This window comes from Solanum verrucosum, unplaced genomic scaffold (genome assembly GCF_900185275.1).
Source record: "Solanum verrucosum unplaced genomic scaffold, falcon-dt-bn FXZP01000060.1, whole genome shotgun sequence".
Classification (NCBI taxonomy): Eukaryota; Viridiplantae; Streptophyta; class Magnoliopsida; order Solanales; family Solanaceae; genus Solanum; species Solanum verrucosum.
Window position 1 is genome coordinate 1,287,862 of NW_026020129.1, and position 21,689 is coordinate 1,309,550.

At 34.6% G+C, this 21,689-nt stretch overlaps 1 protein-coding gene across 3 annotated transcripts in view; it reads right to left on the reverse strand.

The window, feature by feature from the left end:
* The window catches only part of LOC125826513 (ATP-dependent DNA helicase Q-like 2), a 77,835-nt gene that overhangs the window by 30,865 nt on the left and 25,281 nt on the right, over positions 1-21,689 (reverse strand). For 2 of the 3 annotated variants that reach the window (XM_049505863.1, XM_049505865.1), the window contains exons 1-4: positions 17,065-17,169; positions 13,131-13,351; positions 3,759-3,905; positions 3,477-3,692 (exon numbers count right to left, since the gene is read on the reverse strand). In XM_049505863.1, the coding sequence (XP_049361820.1) occupies positions 3,477-3,692; positions 3,759-3,905; positions 13,131-13,351; positions 17,065-17,131 (651 nt within the window). In that variant the 5' untranslated portion in view covers positions 17,132-17,169. Of the gene's footprint in view, positions 1-3,476; positions 3,693-3,758; positions 3,906-13,130; positions 13,352-17,064; positions 17,170-21,689 lie in introns of those variants that run through there. The other variant, XM_049505864.1, reaches the window with a different exon arrangement.

Genomic DNA, 21,689 nt, shown 5'->3' on the forward strand with positions numbered 1-21,689 from the left:
ATCTCAGTCGTTGCGCGGTCAATGTAGTCAAAGGCACGCTAAGGCCTTGAAGCAAGGCTCAAAATATATTGAGTGATTTGCCTTGCTGAATGTGCACCTCAATTTCGTCATCAAGATTTCTAAGGCATACTTTGCCTACCAATGAGATTCTTTTGAAGAGGCGACACTAAACAATTGATATTTCACTTTGCAATATTATTTTTTTCAAAATATTTGTTCATATATTTGTCATTCATGCTTATAACAATTGGATTTTGGACTAACATTGGTCGACTAAATCTGATACAGATCCCATGCCCATATTGTGTCGGCTGAAACCCCTACTTTTGCCAGCATGACAACAAGCACGAACCAGCAGCAAGGAGTCAATTAAATGATCAAGGCATCGGTTGCTTCCACTTGTGGCCTTCTTCAACAGAAAGGAGTGAGCATTCGCGCTTATAGAGAACCCATAGAGGTTTTGGAGGAGAGGCAACAACTGTTGTGGGCGGAACAGGAACCGCTCATTGTTCATGGAGCACTCAGCCGCTTGGAAAACTAGATAAATTCCAAAAAAATTAGTTAAGTCGATTATCCAATAGTAATTGAACCTACAAATTTGTCAATTATGAGTTGGACGCTTTAACCATTCAGTCGTGGATGCAAAAGGACTCAGCGAGTGAAATAGGTTTTAGTTATTCCTTCTCGAGCTTTATTTCTTCCATTAGAAGGAGATTCAAGAAAAGATGGACACCAGATTTGATGTTTCAAAGAAGGAGGTGGTTGTTAACCACCGAAGTCTAGTTGATGTTTACAAACCTCCAACCCTGAGAGACTCTACAATCATTATGTGAAAAGGAGTGACAAACTCATTTTTATTCAATCATAGATTGGTCCAAAGAACGAGAGTCGGCTTCCAACATTAAGTCGGTTGGGAATTCATACAGGCAGTTCATTCGTAGTATAAACATTAGGCTTGGGTCAAGTAAGGGATTGGGTTGACATGAGGGTCCCAATCCAAAATACTTAGCCTGGTCTGAGCTAGACTAACAGATTTGACAACAAGAGCTGACCTACGAGCAAAAGTCTTGGAAGAGTGAGAGCAAGGAAGGACATTTCAACATCGAAAGTGAAAAAACCGAGCAACATAGTCTCATACTGTCTCATTGGATTCCTCACCATCGACTAGTTCTCTTTCTTTGCCACCTCCAATGTCACTACCACTGCGTAGACAGTGTTGTAAAAGGCACTCTTAAAGCACGCTTAAGCCCTGAAGCGAGGCTCAAAATATGTTGAGCACTTTACCTCGATCAATGTGCGCTTCAATGTTGTCATCAAGGTTCTAACTTCTAAGGCATACTTTTCCTACCAATGAGACTCTTTTGAAAAAGCGACACTAAACAATTGATATTTCACTTTATAATATTTTTTTTTCAAAATATTTGTTCATATATTTGTCATTAATGCTTATAATTATTGATTTTTGACTAAACATATATATTTGTATTTTTTTCTCCCTTTGTCCTTTTTTCATTAAAGAACGTGCTTTATTTACGTTTTGCACTTAAGGCTCCTCCGTGACTGTTCAACATCACAAGTATCGAGTAACTTTACACTGCCTTCTTATTAATGGTTATGTTTTCTTCATTGTTTGCTTCTACTTTTACATGGGTTTGATGCACTTGAGCTGAGGGCCTTTTGGAAACAACATCTCTACCTCCACAAGGTAGTGGCAAGGTTTGCGTACACACTACCCTCCCCAAACCCACTGTGAAATTTCACCCGGTATGTTGTTTTTGTGGTTGTTGTAGTGCTCTTTAAGAGTCCGAAATGGCAAAATGATAAAATATTGACAAGATCTTATATAGAAAGTTTACCGTTTGCATTTTCCATCTCAGAAATACATTCATTAAGGAAATATGATTATTTCTCCAACTTAAAGATTGAGTTTTAGCATTTTAACTACATCTATTTAAGAAAAGTAATTAATAAATTCCTATTACAGCTTATTTAAGAAAAGCAGTTAATAAGTACGTTAAAACCCAGATAGTGCAATCAGTCTATTCTCAATTTGGTCAAATTATTTAAATCAACTTTTGGTTATTTAATTATATGGTCCTATCAGGCATCTACATATGTAAGTTAAACACTCTTATTCTATGAAACCTACCTTCAAAGGAAAGTGAATGCTCAGGGAAAACATATTAGGAAAATAGAGCAAATGATTGAATAGAAGAAAATGGAGAACCTTTTCAACCAACTTATTTAGGAAAAAAGCTTTAATGACTTTGATGCTAAGATAAATTGAAGTTTCGTTGAATCTATTTGTTGTTCTACAAACTAAACTTGACAAAGGAAGAAACTACTGAATAAACATGCATATGAGAATGTTGCAACTGAAACTGATGCTAATGACAACAATGGCAATGCTGGTGAAGAGAATGATGGGCATCCTTAGGATGTTGATTGAACATTTAATACTTTCATTTTTTTTCTATCAATGTTTTGTCATCGTTTTGTTTAATAGTGCTTCCTAGTTATAAGTTTCTTGCTCATTGTTCATCTATTTATGCTATTGCTGTCATTTAAATGATGTATGAAGGATATTTTAATTAAGTCCAACCAACATAGTTATTATGTATCCTTTAACTTTTCATAAAAGAAAAAAGCTAGTTATATGTGGTATGTTCCCATTTTCTCGCTGACCCATCATGCAAAAGGTACACTGCTATAGTTAGTATGATTTACATAAAGGTAGGCATAACAAATGTATTGATCAATTAAGTGAGTTGAGTGTCATGAGCTCTCGCGTTCAAATCCTAGCCGAGGCAAAAATATTATGATTTCCTCCATTCTGCTGAAAGCTTTGGTAGACAAAGATACTCAATTCCTGTGATGTTGGCGAGTAACAAGTACCCTATGGAATCAATCGAGATGTGCGCAAACTTGGCCTGGATTACACAATCATTAACAAGGACTAGGTACATGTAAAGTTTGGAATTTTGATCCAGCGAAACTATTTGTGCAACAAAAAGTAATCTCATCCAATCTAATGAATATCATTAGTTAAACAATAACTAGCAAAACTGACACAATTTTAGTCAATCACTCTTTAAGTAGTGTTTCTCTAATTAGGATGAGGATACTTGCCAAATAAATACTCATAAAAACATACTTTCGGATCTCATACTTAAGTTGCTCAGACTCAGGTATGTATGCCCGTTGCGGTTGCGGATCTAGAGGTCAGATCTCACATGATTTTTAAATTTTAAGATTCAGTAGTGCGGATCCAGATACATACAGGTGCAGGGATTCAGCTAAAAATAATTCAAATATCTATAAATAGAATTATATGTCTAATTTTAGAAAAGAAATGATATGCACAGGATAGGCTGTTAGCCCCTCAAAGACGGATGAGAGGACGAAAAAGAAGAGAGATCCTCAAAGATTTAACTATAGCATACTGCAAGTGGGAAAACACAAAATTGTAGACTTACATCAATTGAAATTAGAGAAAGACGACCAGCATGGTGACACTTTTCAAGTTTTGACATAAATCTCTTGCTCTTTGATATCTTTTCAGGTGTAACATACAATATTTTAAGCTCATCCCCGCCCTTCTCCAAAGCCTTGTATATGAACTTCTCATTTTCCTTGGTAGTTGTTGAGGTTAACATGAAAGCTGGGATGCCTAAAGCTGCCAACCCCATGACCTGAGGCAATAACATTTGTCAGCAGTTGTTGAATACAAGAGGAAGATGGACTGGGCACTTGGATACCTGATCTTGAATAAGAGAAAGCAAAGGACTGACAACAAGAACCACGCCATCCCGCAGAACTGCTGGAAGTTGGTAGCAGAGACTCTTGCCCCCACCAGCAGCCATAATTACTAGAACATCCCTTCCACTCATTATTGTGTTTATTATCTACAAATAGATTACTGACATCAGCAAATCTCTAAATGGAAAATCACAACTATATTTTAAAAATTCAGCAAAAGACGATTTAATGTAAATCTTTACTTATGTGCACTTTCGATTTCAGTAATACCCCAACAGGAAGTATTTTGTCTATCAATAAATCCCAGAAAGATGAAAAGAAACACAAAACGATCAATCGAGATGAATAATGATTTGAAAATTATACCACACCCAACATTTCAACCTCCACAATCACTTCAGGAGCAAAATTCTAGTATGCTGCTTCAAATTTTTAAACCCAGTTTTCCCTCTTCCGTGTTAGCCATAAGAGTGTTCCATTTGAGACTACGTAAAAGCATCCTTAATTCCTGCCATATGAAATTTCTCCTCAATGAGTCAAGTCTTCTTTAAATAATATCTCCGATGGTCACTCAACTATGAACTTCTCTCAGAAAGTCACTCAATGTTGGTATTTAACCCAAAAGTCACTCGACTATGGATTTTTTTCTCAGAAAGTCACTCAACTTTGATTTTAACCCAAAAATCACTCAACTATGAAAGTTTTACTTACAAAGTCACTCAGAGATGTTTTGAGAACAAGAGCATCCCTTTCCAAAGCATTAAAATGAATTGTTTAGTGACCTTTTACTTTTGGAATATACATAAAGGATCCAGGGGACATCACCCTATTCTTAGATAGTTTATGAGGGAGATACGTGTTTAGATTTTTTTTGACAAACCCTCTATACTTTTGATGTAAGTACTACAAGAATTCAGTATTGGTGTACTTCTATGTTTATAATACCAGTTGACTTTCTCAAAAAGAAAGTCACTCAATATATATAATTAATTGTTTCATCAAAATTTATTGACATGAAATTTTTATTCAAAGCCAAAATTTTAAGAAATAGAAAAAAAATTATTTTCTCATTTTCACCCTTCGGGGGTGGCCCAGTGGTTTGGGCTTGGGACTTCCATGTTGGAGGTCTAAAATTTCGAAACCCCTTGCCAGCGAAAGCAAGGGGTTTGTTTTCTGGGTCAAGCTCGTCGCACCGAGCTTGCCTAGTGTGGGTTACCTCTCCTGTGTAGTTTGTAAGCTATTGTATAGGAGCGGAGGTTTTACTCTGTGCGCACTCAAAGAGTAGCGGCTGCGGGTTTTCCCTTATCATCAAAAAAAAAATCTATTTTCTCATTATCCTTTCACAAGATTGAAAGAAATAGAATATTATTTTCGGTATAACACTAGACACTGGATCTCTTTTTGGTTTATTTTTTTGTTAAAAGGTCAAAAGATAAGTTATAAGTCACCTCAAATTTAGTTAATACAGTTCCCATGGCAATGATTGTCCATCTACAATTCCTTAAAATAAATATCTTTTTGTTTCTTAAAATTTAGGTTTTAAATAAAAAATTTCATATCAACAAATTTTAATGAAAAAATCAATAAAATAGATTGAGGGGCTTTGTAAACAAAACTTACATAGTTGAGTGATGTTTGGATTAAAAAATCAAAGTTGAGTGGTTTTGTAAGAGAAAAGCGCATAATTGAGTGACTTTGGATTAAAAACCAAAGTTGAGTAACTTTATGAAAGAAAAGTCCATAGTTGAGTAACTTTCTAAGAGAAAAATCCATAGTTGAGTGACTTTTGGTTAAAAACCAAAGTTGAGGGACTTTTTGCGAGAAAAGTATTGGGGGTGGGCAGGAGCTTACTAGTTGCTTAGTCGTTCAAAAGTCAGACTGTCGTAAGCCCGACACTATTCTATTTACTCTCTCAAATGAGGGGTTGGTTTATTTTGCTATAGGGGCCATCTTCTGCCATCCCTTACCTATGGTTCAGGAAAGGGATTGACCGGGAGAACTCAGTTTGCCGCCTGAATCAGTCCCTTTATGGACTTAAACAAGCGTCCCGAAATGGGTTTGCCAAATTTGCTTCTTTGGATGCTGGTTTTCTTCAATCCCAGGCAGTCCCTTTTTACTCGTCGACGTGGAAACTATTCTGTTTCATAGTTGAGTAACCATCTGAGATATTCTCTCCCACTCCATGAGCAAAATCTTAGTATGCTACCTCAAATTTCTAAACGCAGTTTTTCCTATTCCTTGTTAGCAATAAGAGTGTTCCATTTGACTACGTGAAAACATCTTTATTCTTTTTCCTGCCATATGAAATTTCTCCTCGATGAGTCAAGTCTTCTTTTCCACTTGACCAATTTTTTCTCGCATCTCTAATCCCTAGCCTAATTTCCTAAATTTATTTTAAGCAAATAAAAGAAACCCAAATAATTTGTTGGACGAGAACTAACTTCACATTCTAGAATCCCTACCAATACTTGAATTTCATTAACCGGATATAACAAACTCTTTCTCTAATTTACATGTAGACCAGACACGACTTCAAAAAGGGTTAATAGTACTCATAAATGACATAGCTGGTAAATCTTAGCCTCACAAAAAATCAAAATATCGTCAGCGTAAAGCAAATGGGAAATCTCTAAATTGCTACCTCTACTATGTCACTAGAAGCTCCTCAGCCATCCATGTTGATTTGCCATCCTTGCCATACCGTTAAAACAATCCATAGCAATACTTAATAGGGGTGGTGACAAAGGATCCCATCGTAACATTCTCCTTTGGGATGAAAAAAATCCTTCCGAAAAACCATTTATCATAAAATTAACAATAGAGAATCTAACAGTACTAATGGCGAAAAAGAGTCCATCCAATCTATTTACTTTGAAACCCCACGTCTCTTAACACCTTGGATAGAAAGTCGCAATTTACATAATCATAGGCATTTTCATTATCAAGCTTGCAAAGAAGCTTAGGTACTTCTTCCATTGTTCTAGTATCCACCATACACTCATTTGCTATCAAAGTTGCATCTATGATCTGTTTGCCTTTATTATCCATTAACATATTCCTAGAGCTTCCAAGGGAAGTATGACTAGAACCACCCTAGATGCCTTGGCAATAGGTTCCAAATGTTATTTTGTGTTAGAATAGAAATATGTATATATATTCCAACTTAGAATAGGAAGAAGAATAGGAATAGGAATCCTAGTTAGAAAAGGATTTCAATGTATTATCTATAAATAGGGTCTCAATGTAACAATTTAGATACACAATTCAATAATATTTTCCCCATATATTTCTCACATGGTATCAGAGCATTGGTGAGAAACTTCAAGTCACTGTGTCAAATTTCGGCGATGACGGTTGGGACTGATTTGTGTCATCTTTCGTTCTGAAGGTGTTGTGCGAAAGACAACACCATCATGAGGCTTGGGAAGCTCAGGCGACCGAACCCCAATCAGATCCACCGGAAAATAACCCCCCACGCGCCCCTATGCGCTGTTCGAAGGTGGAAGTTTTCCGACGAGATCTGTTCACGCGCCGGCGCGTGAGTGCTGCTCCGATCATCTATTTTCGAGTTGTTTTCTTCTGTTGGGGTCTCCCAGTATTTCCGACCAAAACCCATTCAATTTTCTCTAGATCCGATCACCAGAATTAGGGTTCTGGTGATTTTCGGGCAGTTTCCGGCAAGTTCCCGGCGAAATCAGAATTTTCAGGCCACTATGGGGTAGATTCCGGCAGTTTCCAGTGAGTTTCTTACTCTTTTCAAGTCAAATTTCGAAAAATGTCTTTCAGGTGTGATGTTTTTGGCTCCAAAAATACGGGAATTGGAAGTTCAAGCCTTACAATCACTTCAGAACCATTAATGGGAAGTTCAAACTATTTAGCTTGGGCTTCTTCAGTTGAGTTGTGGTGCAAGGGTCAAGGTGTTCAAGATCACTTAACAAACAATGCTTGCGTTGTAGATGAAAAGACAAAGTCAGGTGACGAAGGTGCAAAAGCCAAAGCACAATGGGAGAAAGTGGATGCCCAATTATGTAGTCTCCTTTGGTGCTCTATTGATTCTAAGTTGATGCCCTTGTTTCACCCATTCCAGACATGTTATTTAGTTTGGGAAAAGGCACGTGCTTTATACACTAATGACATATCTCGATTCTATAATGTGATATCTCGAATGACCAACTTAAAGAAACAAGAATCCGATATGTCTACTCACTTGGGACAAGTACAGGCAGTCATGGAGGAATTTTCACGTAGTACTGAGGGTCGTTCAGAGTCTATTGTTTCATTAGTTCATTCTGATGTTTGGGGGTCCTAGTAGAGTCAATTCCACCTTAGGATTTCGTTATTTGTTAGTTTCATTGATGATTATTCAAAATGTACTTGGGTTTTCTTAATGAAAGATCGTTCTGAGTTATTTTCTATATTCAAAAGTTTCTTTTTTGAAATACAAAATCAATTTGGTGTTTCTATTCGTACTTTTCGTAGTGATAATGCCTTAGAATACTTATCCTCCCAATTTCAGGAGTTTATGACTCACCAAGGCATTATTCACCAGACTACTTGTCCATACACCCCTCAACAGAACGGTGTAGCAAAAAGGAAAAATAAGCATCTTATTGAGATTGCTTGTACTCTTCTCCTTGAATCTCATGTTCCGCTGCGTTTTTGGGGAGATACCGTTCTTACGTCTTGTTATTTAATAAATAGAATGCCCTCATCTTTTATTCAGAATCAGGTTCCACATTCCATACTGTTTCCTGAGTCACATCTCTATCCTATCCCCCCTAGTGTCTTTTGGGAGCACATGTTTTGCTCATAACTTAGCCCCAGGGAAAGATAAATTAGTCCTCCGTGCCCTCAAATGTGTCTTTCTTGGTTACTCTCGAGTTCAAAAAAGGTATCGTTGTTATTCACATGATCTTCATCGTTACCTTATGTCCGCTGATGTTACATTCTTTGAATCTCAGCCTTACTATATGTCTTCTGATCATCCTGATGTATCTATGGTCTTACCCATACCTCAGGTTTTACCTATACCAACTTTTGAGGAATCTACGGTTACTTCTACATCTCCAGTTGTAGTGCCACCACTCCTAACTTATCATCGTCGTCCGCGTCCAGCGCTAGTCCCAGATGATTCATGTCATGCGCCAGACTGCGGACTTGCCTCCTCCTAGCCAACTGCTTGCACTTCAGAAAGGTATACGATCCACTCGAAATACTAACCCTCATTATACCTTCTTGAGTTATCATCGTCTATCATCACCCCATTATGCCTTCGTATCGTCTTTGTCCTCTATTTCCATTCCTAAGACTACAGGTGAAGCACTTTCTCATTCTGGATGGAGGCAGGTTATGGTTGATGAGATGTCTGCTTTGCATAAGAGTGGTACTTGGGAGCTTGTCTCTCTTCCTGCAGGTAAATCTACCGTTGGTTGTCGTTGGGTTTATGCAGTCAAAATTGGTCCAGACGGTCAGGTTGATTGGCTTAAGGCTCACCTTGTTGCCAAAGGGTATACTCAGGTATTTGGGCTAGATTATAGTGACACTTTCGCCCTTGTGGCTAAAATAGCATATGCCCGTCTTTTTCTATCTATGGCTACCGTTCGTCATTGGCCTCTTCATCAGTTGGATATTAAGAATGTTTTTTTGCATGGTGATCTTGAGGAGGAAGTCTATATGGAGCAACCACCTGGTTTTGTTGCTCAGGGGGAGTCTAGTTGCCTTGTATGTCGATTGCGTAGGTCACTCTATGGTCTGAAGCAATCTCCTAGAGCTTGGTTTGGGAAGTTCAGCACAGTTATTCAACAATTTGGCATGACTCGTAGTGGAGCTGATCACTCTGTGTTTATCAGCATTCTGCACCAAATCGGTGTATCTATTTGGTTGTGTACGTTGATGATATTGTTATCACTGGTAATGATCAAGATAGTATCACCAAATTGAAGCAACATCTCTTTAAGCACTTCCAGACTAAAGACCTTAGCAAATTAAAGTATTTTCTAGGTATTGAGGTTGCTCAGCCTAGATCAGGTATTGTTATTTCTCAACGCAAGTATGCCTTAGACATTCTTGAGGAGACGGGAATGATGGGATGTAGACCTATTGACACTCCTATGGATCCGAATGTTAAACTCCTTCCAAAACAGGGGGAGCCACTTAGTAATCCTGAAAGGTATAGACGACTCGTTGGAAAATTGAATTATCTCACAGTAACTATACCTAACATCTCTTTTCCTGTGAATGTTGTAAGTTAGTTTATGACTTCCCCTTGTAATAGTCATTGGGAAGTAGTTGTTCGTATCCTGCGATATATAAAGTCAGCTCTTGGTAAAGGACTATTCTATGAGGATCAAGGCCATGAGCATATCACTGGATATAGACGTTCGACATCCGGATATTGTGTTTTAGTAGGAGGTAATTTGGTGTCGTGGAAGAGTAAGAAACAAAGTGTGGTTGCTCGATCTAGTGCAGAATAAGAATATCGAGCAATGGTGGCAGCAACTTGTGAGCTAGTTTGGATCAAACAGTTGCTGGGAGAACTAAAATTTGGCGAAATTGATCAGATGGAACTTGTGTATGACAATTAAGCAGCTCTTCATATCGCATCAAATCCAGTGTTTCATGAAAGGACTAAGCACATTGAGATTGACTGTCACTTTGTCAGAGAAAAGATACTTTCAGGAGATATTGTTACGAAATTTGTGAAGTCAAATTATCAGCTTGTAGATATCTTCACCAAGTCCCTCACAAGTCCTCGTATTAATTACATCTGTAACAAGCTAGGTACATATGATTTGTATGCACCAGCTTGAGGGGAGTGTTAGAATAGAAATATGTATATATATTCCTACTTAGAATAGGAATCTTAGTTAGAAAAGGATTTCAATGTATTGTCTATAAATAAGGACTCAATGTAACAATTTAGATACACAATTCAATAATATTTTTCCCATATATTTCTCACATTTTGTAACAACCCAAATGACCGTTTTGAGTTCTACTTCACGTAGGTTCATTTGGTTATTTATGACTTGCAAGTATGGGGGCACGGGTAGCGAGAAGTTCATGAGCGCTTTGGAACACTTAAATTCAAACTAAAAGCATAAAGTGCATAGAGTTGACCAAAGTCAACAATATGGGTAAATGAACTTAGACTCGTGGTTCGAAGGTTACAATAAGTTAGTATGATGATTTTGGACTTGTATGTATATTCGAATTAGGACCTAAGGGGCTCCGGTGCAACTTGACACTATTGCGTGAAAGTTGAAAAGTTTAGGATTTTAAAAGTTCAAAAGTTTGTTTTGGACCTTCATTTAGGGTTGTGACATTTCCGTACGTGTTTTTGTTGGGGTCAGTCAATGATATCTACAGAGTACGCATGAGTTAAATTGTTACGGTGTTCGTGGGAGAGCATTGGAGATCATACCAGCGTTTTGGTGATGAGTTGCCTGCTAATTCTTCGTAGTTAGAGTCATTCATCATGTTGTATTCCAAACAGATGATGCACTTCTCATATTCAGAGTTGTACCTTCCATTCTTAGTAGATCATGACTTGTGACACCAGTTCTTTGAGGTTGTATCGATCACTCCACATTGTATTCACTTTAGTGTTATCTCATTTATACTATCCTGTTAGACTTGTGGTTATTTCAAGATTGGTTCATCTGAAGGGTTGGAGGATTAGGTGCCGTCACGGCTAAATGGGATTTGGGTCATGACAAATTCTGGAAAGACTATTGTTGCTCCTTTACAAGATTAGCTAAATGAAATGCAGCTGATGCCAAACAGCCCAAAGAAGTCAGAGCATAAAGGTTACCTCGAAGATGACCAGTAATCAAGTCATGTGAAATGACGAGGATGAGTTTATTGGCTTTTATGGATAAACAAAGAACCTTAAAAAGAGATAGCTTTCTAGTTTCTACAATGCTCATCTTATCACTTATAAAATTAAGAATCATCTGGGTGCTCCAAGCATACACAAAAAATGAAGTTACTAAACAATCTAGGAAGATGGATCTATTCTAATGAGGTCTGGCAAGATAGATCTTATGCCAAAGAGGAAAAACAAGGTGAGATAAGTGACAAAGAGAGAGGAGACAACAAAAATAGGCAAAGAATATTTTCTTTATTTCTTATTGGGAAAAGGGACAAATATACCCCTCAATTTTGATATTTAGAGCGGATATACCCGCATAAAAAAGTGGTGCATATATATCCCTGTCGTCAAACAAATGATACATATTTACCTTTATTGTTGTTAACAGACGTATACCAACTGAATTTTAAAAAAATTAAAACTAGTTTTAAATTCAAAAAATGTCACATGGCTTTAAAAAATTACTTCACCCTCACGATCCAAACCAGACACCGACCCAAATAAGAAAAAACTCAATCCCTCTTCTACTCAGTCAGAAAATGGATTTGGGTTGGATCGGAATAAAAGAGGGATTGGATTTTTTTTAATGTGTCGGGTCTGGAGGGGTAAAGAAAATGGGTGAGGTAATTTTTTAATGCCTTGTGACATTTTTTGCATTACAGTACTAGTCTTAGAATTTTTCTCAATTCAGTAAATATATGTTTGTTAAAGAAAGGGTAAATATGCACCATTTGTTAGACGACGAGGGTATGTATGCACCACTTTTTTAACGAGAGATATATCCACTCTAAATCGCAAAGTTGAGTGGTATATTTTTCCATTTACCTTTCCAATTTTTTTTTATGGTGGTGGTGTTAGGGTTAAGCTTGCGCACACCTCAATTATTACACATTACATACTACCTCCCACTAGCATAGTTGCCCGGTAATTTTGTCCACCAAAGTTTGGGAAGATGCAAAAAAACACCTAAAGTTTTAGCCTCCGTGGAATTTGAACTTGAAACCTCATATGGTTATTTCCACTTCATTAACTACTAGGCCACATCCTTGATTGCAAAGAGTATTTTCATAATTTGGTTTTTAAAGAAGAAATTTAAAGAGAGGATAGGATATTTCGCTTCCAATCCTCAGAATTGCACACCACAACACATAAAGATAGAGACAGAGCATCACTATGAGTAGAACGGATAGCGCGCAAGTGGAACCTATTTTAGGAGCTTGCAGTGACCATCACCAAAAATTAAATACTCCACAACCGCCTCCCACATTGTCAATTGAATGTTCACCTCGTATATCAAAATCCTTTTTTGATAGGTTCACCTATATTAGAATTCCTTTTAGAAAAGAACGGATCTAGGTCATACTCAAAGCTCTTGCTTCATGTTGCCAACTAGCACTTACTCTTACAAGAGAATCACAAAAAAATTGTAAGCATGCAAAACCTTGTAACATAAGACCACCAGTAAAAAGTAAATGTAGACAGGATGGAGTGGACCAACCTCTCGCTGGTTTGCACGATATTTTGATATGCCAAAAACATTAAACCTAATGTCATCAGCTTGAGAGTCCCACTCAAACGGCCTGGACCAATCATCTACTGGAACAGCAGCATTATCGGAACCCGGGCCACTAGATGATTCACAACTTTCCACAAGAGCTTTAAGTTCAAATTGTCTCTCATGCAATTTCTCTTGTCGGTCTAGCAGATATTTTATTTGGTCTGGATAAAAAGACATTGAAGACCATGCTTTCAGATGGACGAATAAAGTACATTGCAGAAGAATTGAAAGATCAAACATCTGAGGACAGAACTCAATCACAAAGACAAAAAAAAACAACACAATGAAAAAGGCAAGTAAAAATCAACACAAAATCATTTTAAGATTAGTTGTAGCAAGGTTCTGAAACTCTTTGTTAATAAAAATGGCAGATGTGTGAGGATTTATTGTCCAGAATAACATGTTATAAATCACATTGACTAAAGTCATGTAGAATAACACTTCCGAAACCCAATAATCCATGTTGGACACCGTGTCCATAAAGACAAGCTGGAGAAATGGGTCACACATGCAATAGTGTCAGAGTTCTGTTCTTTGAAAACATCACACAACCTTGACAAGTTGGTGATTTACAAAAAGAGAACACATTTGATGTGACACCAAAAAAAAATGGATGATTAAATTAAACGTATCTCATTGCTCTTGATCTTCTAATGCAAATGAACCTCCAACTGCCCAGTGATCAGTCCATAACCCTCCAATATCAGCTAATTCAACCCAAAAATCTGTTCTTTCCCAATGTGAATGTGGCCAATATACACCAGTAAAGCACCATTTGAGATCTCCATGTAGCCCTCCAAACATTGCAGTGATGGAGTGTGTACCTTGCAGAAAAATCTATGCGATTCCATTGCCTCTTATCCCAGAATATTGTGATACCCCCGCTCCTTCCATATGATTTTAATTCCACCAAATTGACCCATCTAGATCCCCAAATCTGTGTTGCCGTAACAGTAGACCATTCTTCAATATTTGTTTCTTGTAGATATTAAACATCTGGCTTCCACTTCTTGACCAACACTATATGGTGTCTCTTTTTTCATTGTCCTTAAGCCCCCGCACATTCCAATTTATGATTTTCACTTTCATTCAGACAGTGCTTTGAGTTTCCTACCCTTCACGATTCTTTCTCCCTCGTTGTGGACCCCTTTGTCATAGTTGACTGAGCAAATCAAATTTATACCTCGTCATGCCCCTTTGTTTTATGATGCGTTCTGGTTCAGATTTTTAGTCCCCACACCATTGAATAGTGTTCTTGGAGTTTGTTAAACATTTTGAGACAAATCCTCCTTTTGTCATCAATGATTATAAAACTCCATGTTTTTGTCTTTATTGTAGTTTCCTTATCTTTAACGGCTAGCTAAGCATCTTAGAGGGTTGTGGTACCTTTTTCGGGTTATGTAAATGGGTATGAGCATTAGTACTTTTATTTCATGAAATCAATGTTTTCTATTTACTTTCATCTTTTGTTAAATGGTTGCAAACATTAGATAGTGTCATATAATCTTTAGCTTTGCTTGAAAAAGAAAGTTTGGATTTGGAAAAGTGCAAATGGCAAGGATTTGAGGCTTTAAACCCTAATTAAATAAATTCAACCTAGAGATAGGAGATATATTTTTTGAGAATGGCAACTTAAGATGGGAAAGATTTAACTTGGAATAGATTAATTATTTGCATCCACACACTTTAGATTCGAGAGAAGCTAAGTGTGAAATCTATTGAATGAGTCAAGAAACCTTTGAAAGTAATTTAGACATCATTGAATAATGAGACTGCATCATTAAATTAGCAAAAACACATACTCCTTGCTATTACCTTCATTAGGGAACACCAATCCTAGTCCCTTACCCAATTGTTATAAAAAATCTCTGATTAATCACGTGTTAATTAATAGTCAATATATAAATGAACTTGAAATTATAGTCTTAAACTCTAACCCTTTTACCCACTATTATAGAAATATTAGACTTTATGTCGGGTTATACACTATAAAAGTAAATTGTTCATCGTCTTATTCCCTATGGGATTCGACTGCAACCTAATTGAGTTATATGTTTAATAACGACCTCTTATACCATTTTGAATGTGTAATTTGGGTGTATCAAGGAACAAACGCATTATCCTCCGAATTCCGAATTGTGCGCCAGCTGTACCTTGGGGATTTCTCTGTTATTTAGAAAGAACACTTGTGATCTTTAATGTATTTATAAGGAAAATAATGATTTCGATGTCATCAGCTCTACCCATTGGCATAAACATTTTCAATTCGGGAATGAAACCTGATTTCTCTAAACAGCTAAGCAACAATTGTATGCATATAATAAAGGATAATACATATATATGTATAATATAATCTTTTATATAGCCACTAAAAGAGAGAGCAGGAAGCTCCACGTCAGTTCATAGCAATACAAATTAAAACCCCATCCAGCTTCTGTTCTTGCTTGATTGTAACAAATACTACCCAGGTAGCATAGTAACTAATATTGTCAGATTCCTGAAAACAAAATACTAAAAAGTATCTCAACTATAATAAGCCAATAATGTTACTTTCTCTCTCCGCTAGTCTATAATTTTCATAAATTAATGTATGATATCTAATGTGTATTGAACACCTTTTACACTACTGACCTATCTGTAAATAAAAAAATTTAAGACTTTGGTGATCAAGTCAAACATATTGAAATCTGTTAGAAAGTTCGAAACTAGGCCAACTAAAGTAAAGTAACAAATCTCAAACTTTTCTAATTGTTGCCAACAAGTACATTGATTCAACAAAATGCTCCCCAACTTTGTTGACAATGATAAGATCATATTATTATCCCACCATCCCATGTAGCAACATTCTTTCCCTGTCTTCTCCATTTTCTCAAGACATTGTCAACCTAGTTGACAACTCAAAATACATAGTTATTCTTGTTTCTATAGACACTATAGAGCCCAAAACCTATTCTAAGATCTGAGGTTGTAAATTGCTCTAAGGCTTAACTTTAAGAGGATAGAAAGAGCCACAAATGTTATATAGGATAATAAAAATGCTTTATTTACAAACACCCAAAAGTGTGACTTAGTGATCAATGAAGTGGGAGAACCATCAAGTCTCAAGTTCAAATCCTAGCAAAGACAAAAAAAAACACTAGGTGATTTCTTCTCATTTGTTCTAGCCTTGGAGGACAAAATTACCTCGCACTTGTTGTTGATGGGTGGTGGCAGTATCTTCAAATCTCAACAAAGACCAAAAAACAAAAAAGGGTGGTTGGCTAAATATGCCACTCTTGCATGTGCGATGAGAGTTGTATGACTATCAAGACATGGCCAACATCCTTTATCCAAAAATAAAAAAGACAACAAAACACTAGGTGATTTCTTCTCATCTGTCATCGCCTCGGTGGACACAGCTACCCACTACTTGATGTTGATGGGAGGTGGCAGTATCACGTGGAATTAGTCGAGGTGCACGCAAACTAGCCCAGAACAGAGTTATCTACTACTTGTTGCTGACGGGAGGTGACAGTATCACGTGAAATTAGTCGAGGTGCACGCAAGCTAGCCCAAACACCACGGTTATTAAAAAAATGCTTTATTTACACTTGAAAATTCCAAAGTACATTCATAAGCAAATAAGTCACTACTACAAGCAGAAAATAAATACAAAAATCAGGACTTCATTTAATTATGTTAGAGTTGTTGAATAATGCAACCCGCATAACAATTCAAGAAAATCCCCCATCAACAGCTTCCTTTATATGACGATAAACAACCAGAAATATCAGGAATTTAAGTTCCCTAATAGAATTAAACAACAAATTAACTTTTCAATCAATGTTATTGCAAACAAATATTTCAACATTCAGAAACTGTATACTAAGCTAACCTTGAACATCTTGAAGCTCCACTTCAACATTGACAAGTTCCTCTAAGAGTTCTTCGGTTCTTCCCATTTTACTAGAGACGAAGAAACCCAGAAAATGCCCTGTGGGTTTATAGTGTTCGTTCGGCTTCTGCAAAGAGAATGTAAAAAAAATAAAAATATATTTGAAGAACTCAAAGAGGTTGATGGGCTTGGGCGGTATAAGTGAGGTTCAAACGGGACAAGTGCACAAAATAACCTAATTTAGGATCGCTATTTATGGCATAGCCAAAGTTTGTAAATATTTTGAAAGTTTAGCCAATATTTTTGAAAAAATGACACCAAAGTTACAAATTTCAGACGTATGAATTTTTAGTTAGGTAATAAAATATCTTAATTTAAGTATTTGGCTTATGCGATGAAATTTTAGATGTTTTTATTTAAAGTTTATTTTTTGACAATTTCAAATTTAATATTTATTCATTTTACTCATGATATCTGAACGTAATTTATTTCACTTGTGGATGTGAAATTTGATTATTTGTTCATTTCACTCATGGTGCATCATTTATTCATCCACGGTGCCTTAATTTATTCCATTTTGAAAATTAATTTATTCATCCATTTCATATCATTTACCTAGTGTCTCATTTCATTTCACTTATGGCACCTCATCTAATTCATCCATGATAATTGAGCGTAATGTGTTCCTTTTCAGTTTGAAAATAGCTTAAACTAAGGAAAAACTATTTTATTAGATATACATCTATATCATATAAACTAATTTTACATGTGCTTTTCAGTAATTACGTATTTTATCATTAATTAAGAATTCTCTACCATATATTAAGGAAGATTATACACCTTGATACACATATTTTTGCTATCAGATACATTAAACTAGGGAGACATGCGAGTGAGATAGGGAAGAAGGTGAACGAGATGGGGAAGAAGATAGAAGTGACTAAGTCTAATTCCATACCTTTGTGTCTAAAGTTCAAATTTTAGACTTTAAAAAATGGGAAAACTACACTCTGAGGCCACTCGCTCAAAATATTAGCCCTACTTCACACAAAATGTCCAATTTAACTCACTTGGAGAATTTAATATCACATGTTTGTCTCAAACCCTGAGAGCTCATTTCGTACAAGGCATAAAGAATAATATTTTTATATATATTACAATTTTATACATAATATTTATAAGCTATATTATTATTTTTTTGTATAATATATGTTTAGTATCGTATAAATATCTTCAATAAACATTTTGTTTATATTCTTTCTTACAAACATTCTCTTGCTAGCTGAAAAAGTTATAAATCATTTTTTAAAAAAATTCACAATGAATTTTTTTCAACCTAAAAAGGGATCATTTGCACTGAAATGAGATTGTTGTATTTTTTTGGGAAGGTGAAATTGTTTGGATGGTAAATTATATTGGGCAACAATGATAAACGAAAACGAATGAGCTGGGGTTGGATCTTTTTCTTTTTAACAAATAAAAAAATAAAAATGGCTACCGTTTGTAATTAAAATTAGTGTGGTTAAATGATATTTTGAGTGTCAATGGCTATTTATGTAATTGCCCCTTTAAAATTTAACTTTAATGAGAAGAATGAAGATTGAAGTTAGGTAGAGTTTAGTTACTAACTTTAATGCGAAGATCTCAATAATTTTCAACCTCAATCTCATAAATTATGAGTGTGAATTTAATTTTAAAACGGATAAATATTAAAGGAAAAGGTAGACAAAACATTCATTGAATCAAAAATTCTTTTACCTAACGTAACTCAATTATATCGTGTATTTTACTCATATATTACACAAAAGTACCATTCGGCCCACTTTATTGTGTTATTGCCATCTACATGCATCCTTTCATAAAAATTACTGAAATACACGTCTTATATTTTTCTTATTTCCAATGTTCTCTTCTATTTCTAAAAATCTCTAAAATCTCTTATTTCTTTAATGTATTCGAGCCAGTATTTAATATATCCAAGCTACATATTATGTATCTGTGCTAGTTTTTAATGTATCCGAGCTACATATTATGTATCCGGTTTATGTTATAATGTATCTGAGATACTCTTTAATGTATCCGAGCTACATATTATGTATCCGATTTGTGTTACTTTTTAAGGGATTAATGTAATTACAAACTAAAGAGGGATAGATTGTAATTTCATATTAAAACGATGTGATTCCTAAAATTTACCCTTTTGATTATTATCTGAATTATGAGCTTCAATATTCATGACTCGTGTTCACTTATTTTCAGCTTTCAATGCTTGCAGTAATAGTAGATTTATAAATCAATTTTTAAAAATAAGTATTTTATAGGGAAAAAAAATAATGTTCATTTGTTTTATAAAAAAAAATTAAAATTAATTTGAAGCATATGAATTTTTTTATATATATTTCATTTAGTGGTAAAAAGAAATACAAATCACCACGTGAAGATTAGATAAACAAACATGTCTTAATAACGAATTTTGTTTTGACATAATGTTATTTAGATATTGATAGTTTAATTTGAACTAATTTTATAATTAAAAGTAGGGAAAAGGGTAGGATATACACCCTTTAACTTTGTGATTTAGAGCTGATATAATCCTCTTTATAAAAGTGGCTCACATATACCTCTACTTGTAACATAAATGACCCAAATCACAAATCGAAAATGGTATAAGTAAAATATAAATATTTTAATTGATATACTCAATAAGATTAAAAAGAAACTTGACTATTTTCCAAATTTATATATTGCTTGTAACATACTACATAATCCTTGTCTTAATTGCATTTTCGGAAAGAACTTTTCAAAATTAGAACTCACAAAATTTACCTAATATCAATAATATACTATAAATTATCAATTGAAAAATCGGTTATAAAAAGGTTATTAATAACCATTCATCTAAAAAAGTTTTAAAATAAATAAACTTCATAAAGATGAAAATATTTAAGACCTCTTTATGTGTAATAATTGAGTGGGTTCATTAACATTAGATATAAAAATCATAATCTTTTATGTTGGGCTACAATTTGCATGCTCCATAGGAACAAGCAAATTCATTTCTCTAATTAATTTCAGTAGAAGCAATAATTGGCAGAATCATTAAACATTCACAATTGGCTATTCTTTCATTTCCAATTTCCAAATTTTAAAATCTGACTTGCTTATGTGGAGCGCTTGAGTGAACAATAGAGCAAAAGAATCGAAACAATTAATATGAGCTTATATCTAAATTTTGAGATTGTTTAAAAGAAATTTGTGTTGGATGCTCATTGAAATCCTTTGAAGAGCTTCGAAACTCAAATTTTAAGATCTGACTTGCCGCAAATATGAACTATTTTGAGTAAACATTATGTTAAAAGAATTGAAACATTGAGAGACCTAAAATTTGAGACTGTTTAGAAGAAATTTGAGCTAGTCGGGATTGAAAAAGAAAATTAACTTGTGAGGAAGATGAACTACGTTCAATGTACAATAACAATTTTTATGAATATCTCTCTCTATATATATGATATGATACATAGTTATCCATCATACATACAGTTACTCAATATTTATATAATATTTGTACATTATATTATATGTACATATAAACATTTTTGTTGAATTATGTTTGTTTTGCTTGTTACTTAAATTTTACTGTATCGATCATTTAAATCAATCATTAGGTAATGATGAAAAGTTATTTTGTGTAACAATCGATTTGGTATGATCATGTCATTACCTTAATCTTTTCTTTTCATTTTCTCTTTACTCATTATTTAATAATCTTATTTAATTTCTTGTCGGCCTGCCTTTTTCATAATAGTTTTATCTCGTATCCTACTTTTCTCATAGTTTTTTCATTCAAATTAATGATGTATGATATTATGTAATAATAGAGAACGACATGATCTTTTCAAACCTTAAATTCATTAAAACAATACAATACAATACAACGTAACACAACACAATATGGTACATTATAAAACAATAAGTATTAACCATTTAAACAAAGTGTGGCATCACTATCTCATTTATGAATTACGCGTGACACTTTCTAATTATAACAAAATTATTATTAGGGGCGTACAAAATCGACTGAAAACCAAATAAAACTGCAAGTTGAGTCAAATCGGAAAAAAAATTCGACTAATGATTTGGTTTGACTTGGTTTGATATTGGGAAAAAAAATCCGATTATACTTGAATTGGTTTGGTTTTAACTAAAAACAATCAACCCAAGATCAAACCAACCCGATATTATATATATATATATATATATATATATATATATATATATATATATATATAATTTAAAATTTTATTTTACACATAAATGTATTTACTTTGATGTAATTTCTAAATATTACTTATACATTTTCATAATTTTTTATCTTTTAACATATTTTTTCAAGTTTTTTGAGACTTATAATTTTGAATGGTTCAATAAAGGTTAGAGTACATAGATATTAGTAACTTTAATAAAGCTCAATTCAAAATCAAATCAATACTAATGCCAACAAAATAAATAAATTCAACAGTAAGAGTAACAATAATATAACGTTGAATATTTATTTTTTAGTTTTACATTGATTTAGACATTTAAAATACATAACCTAATTTTAGTTTTTCTTTAATGTTTAATCA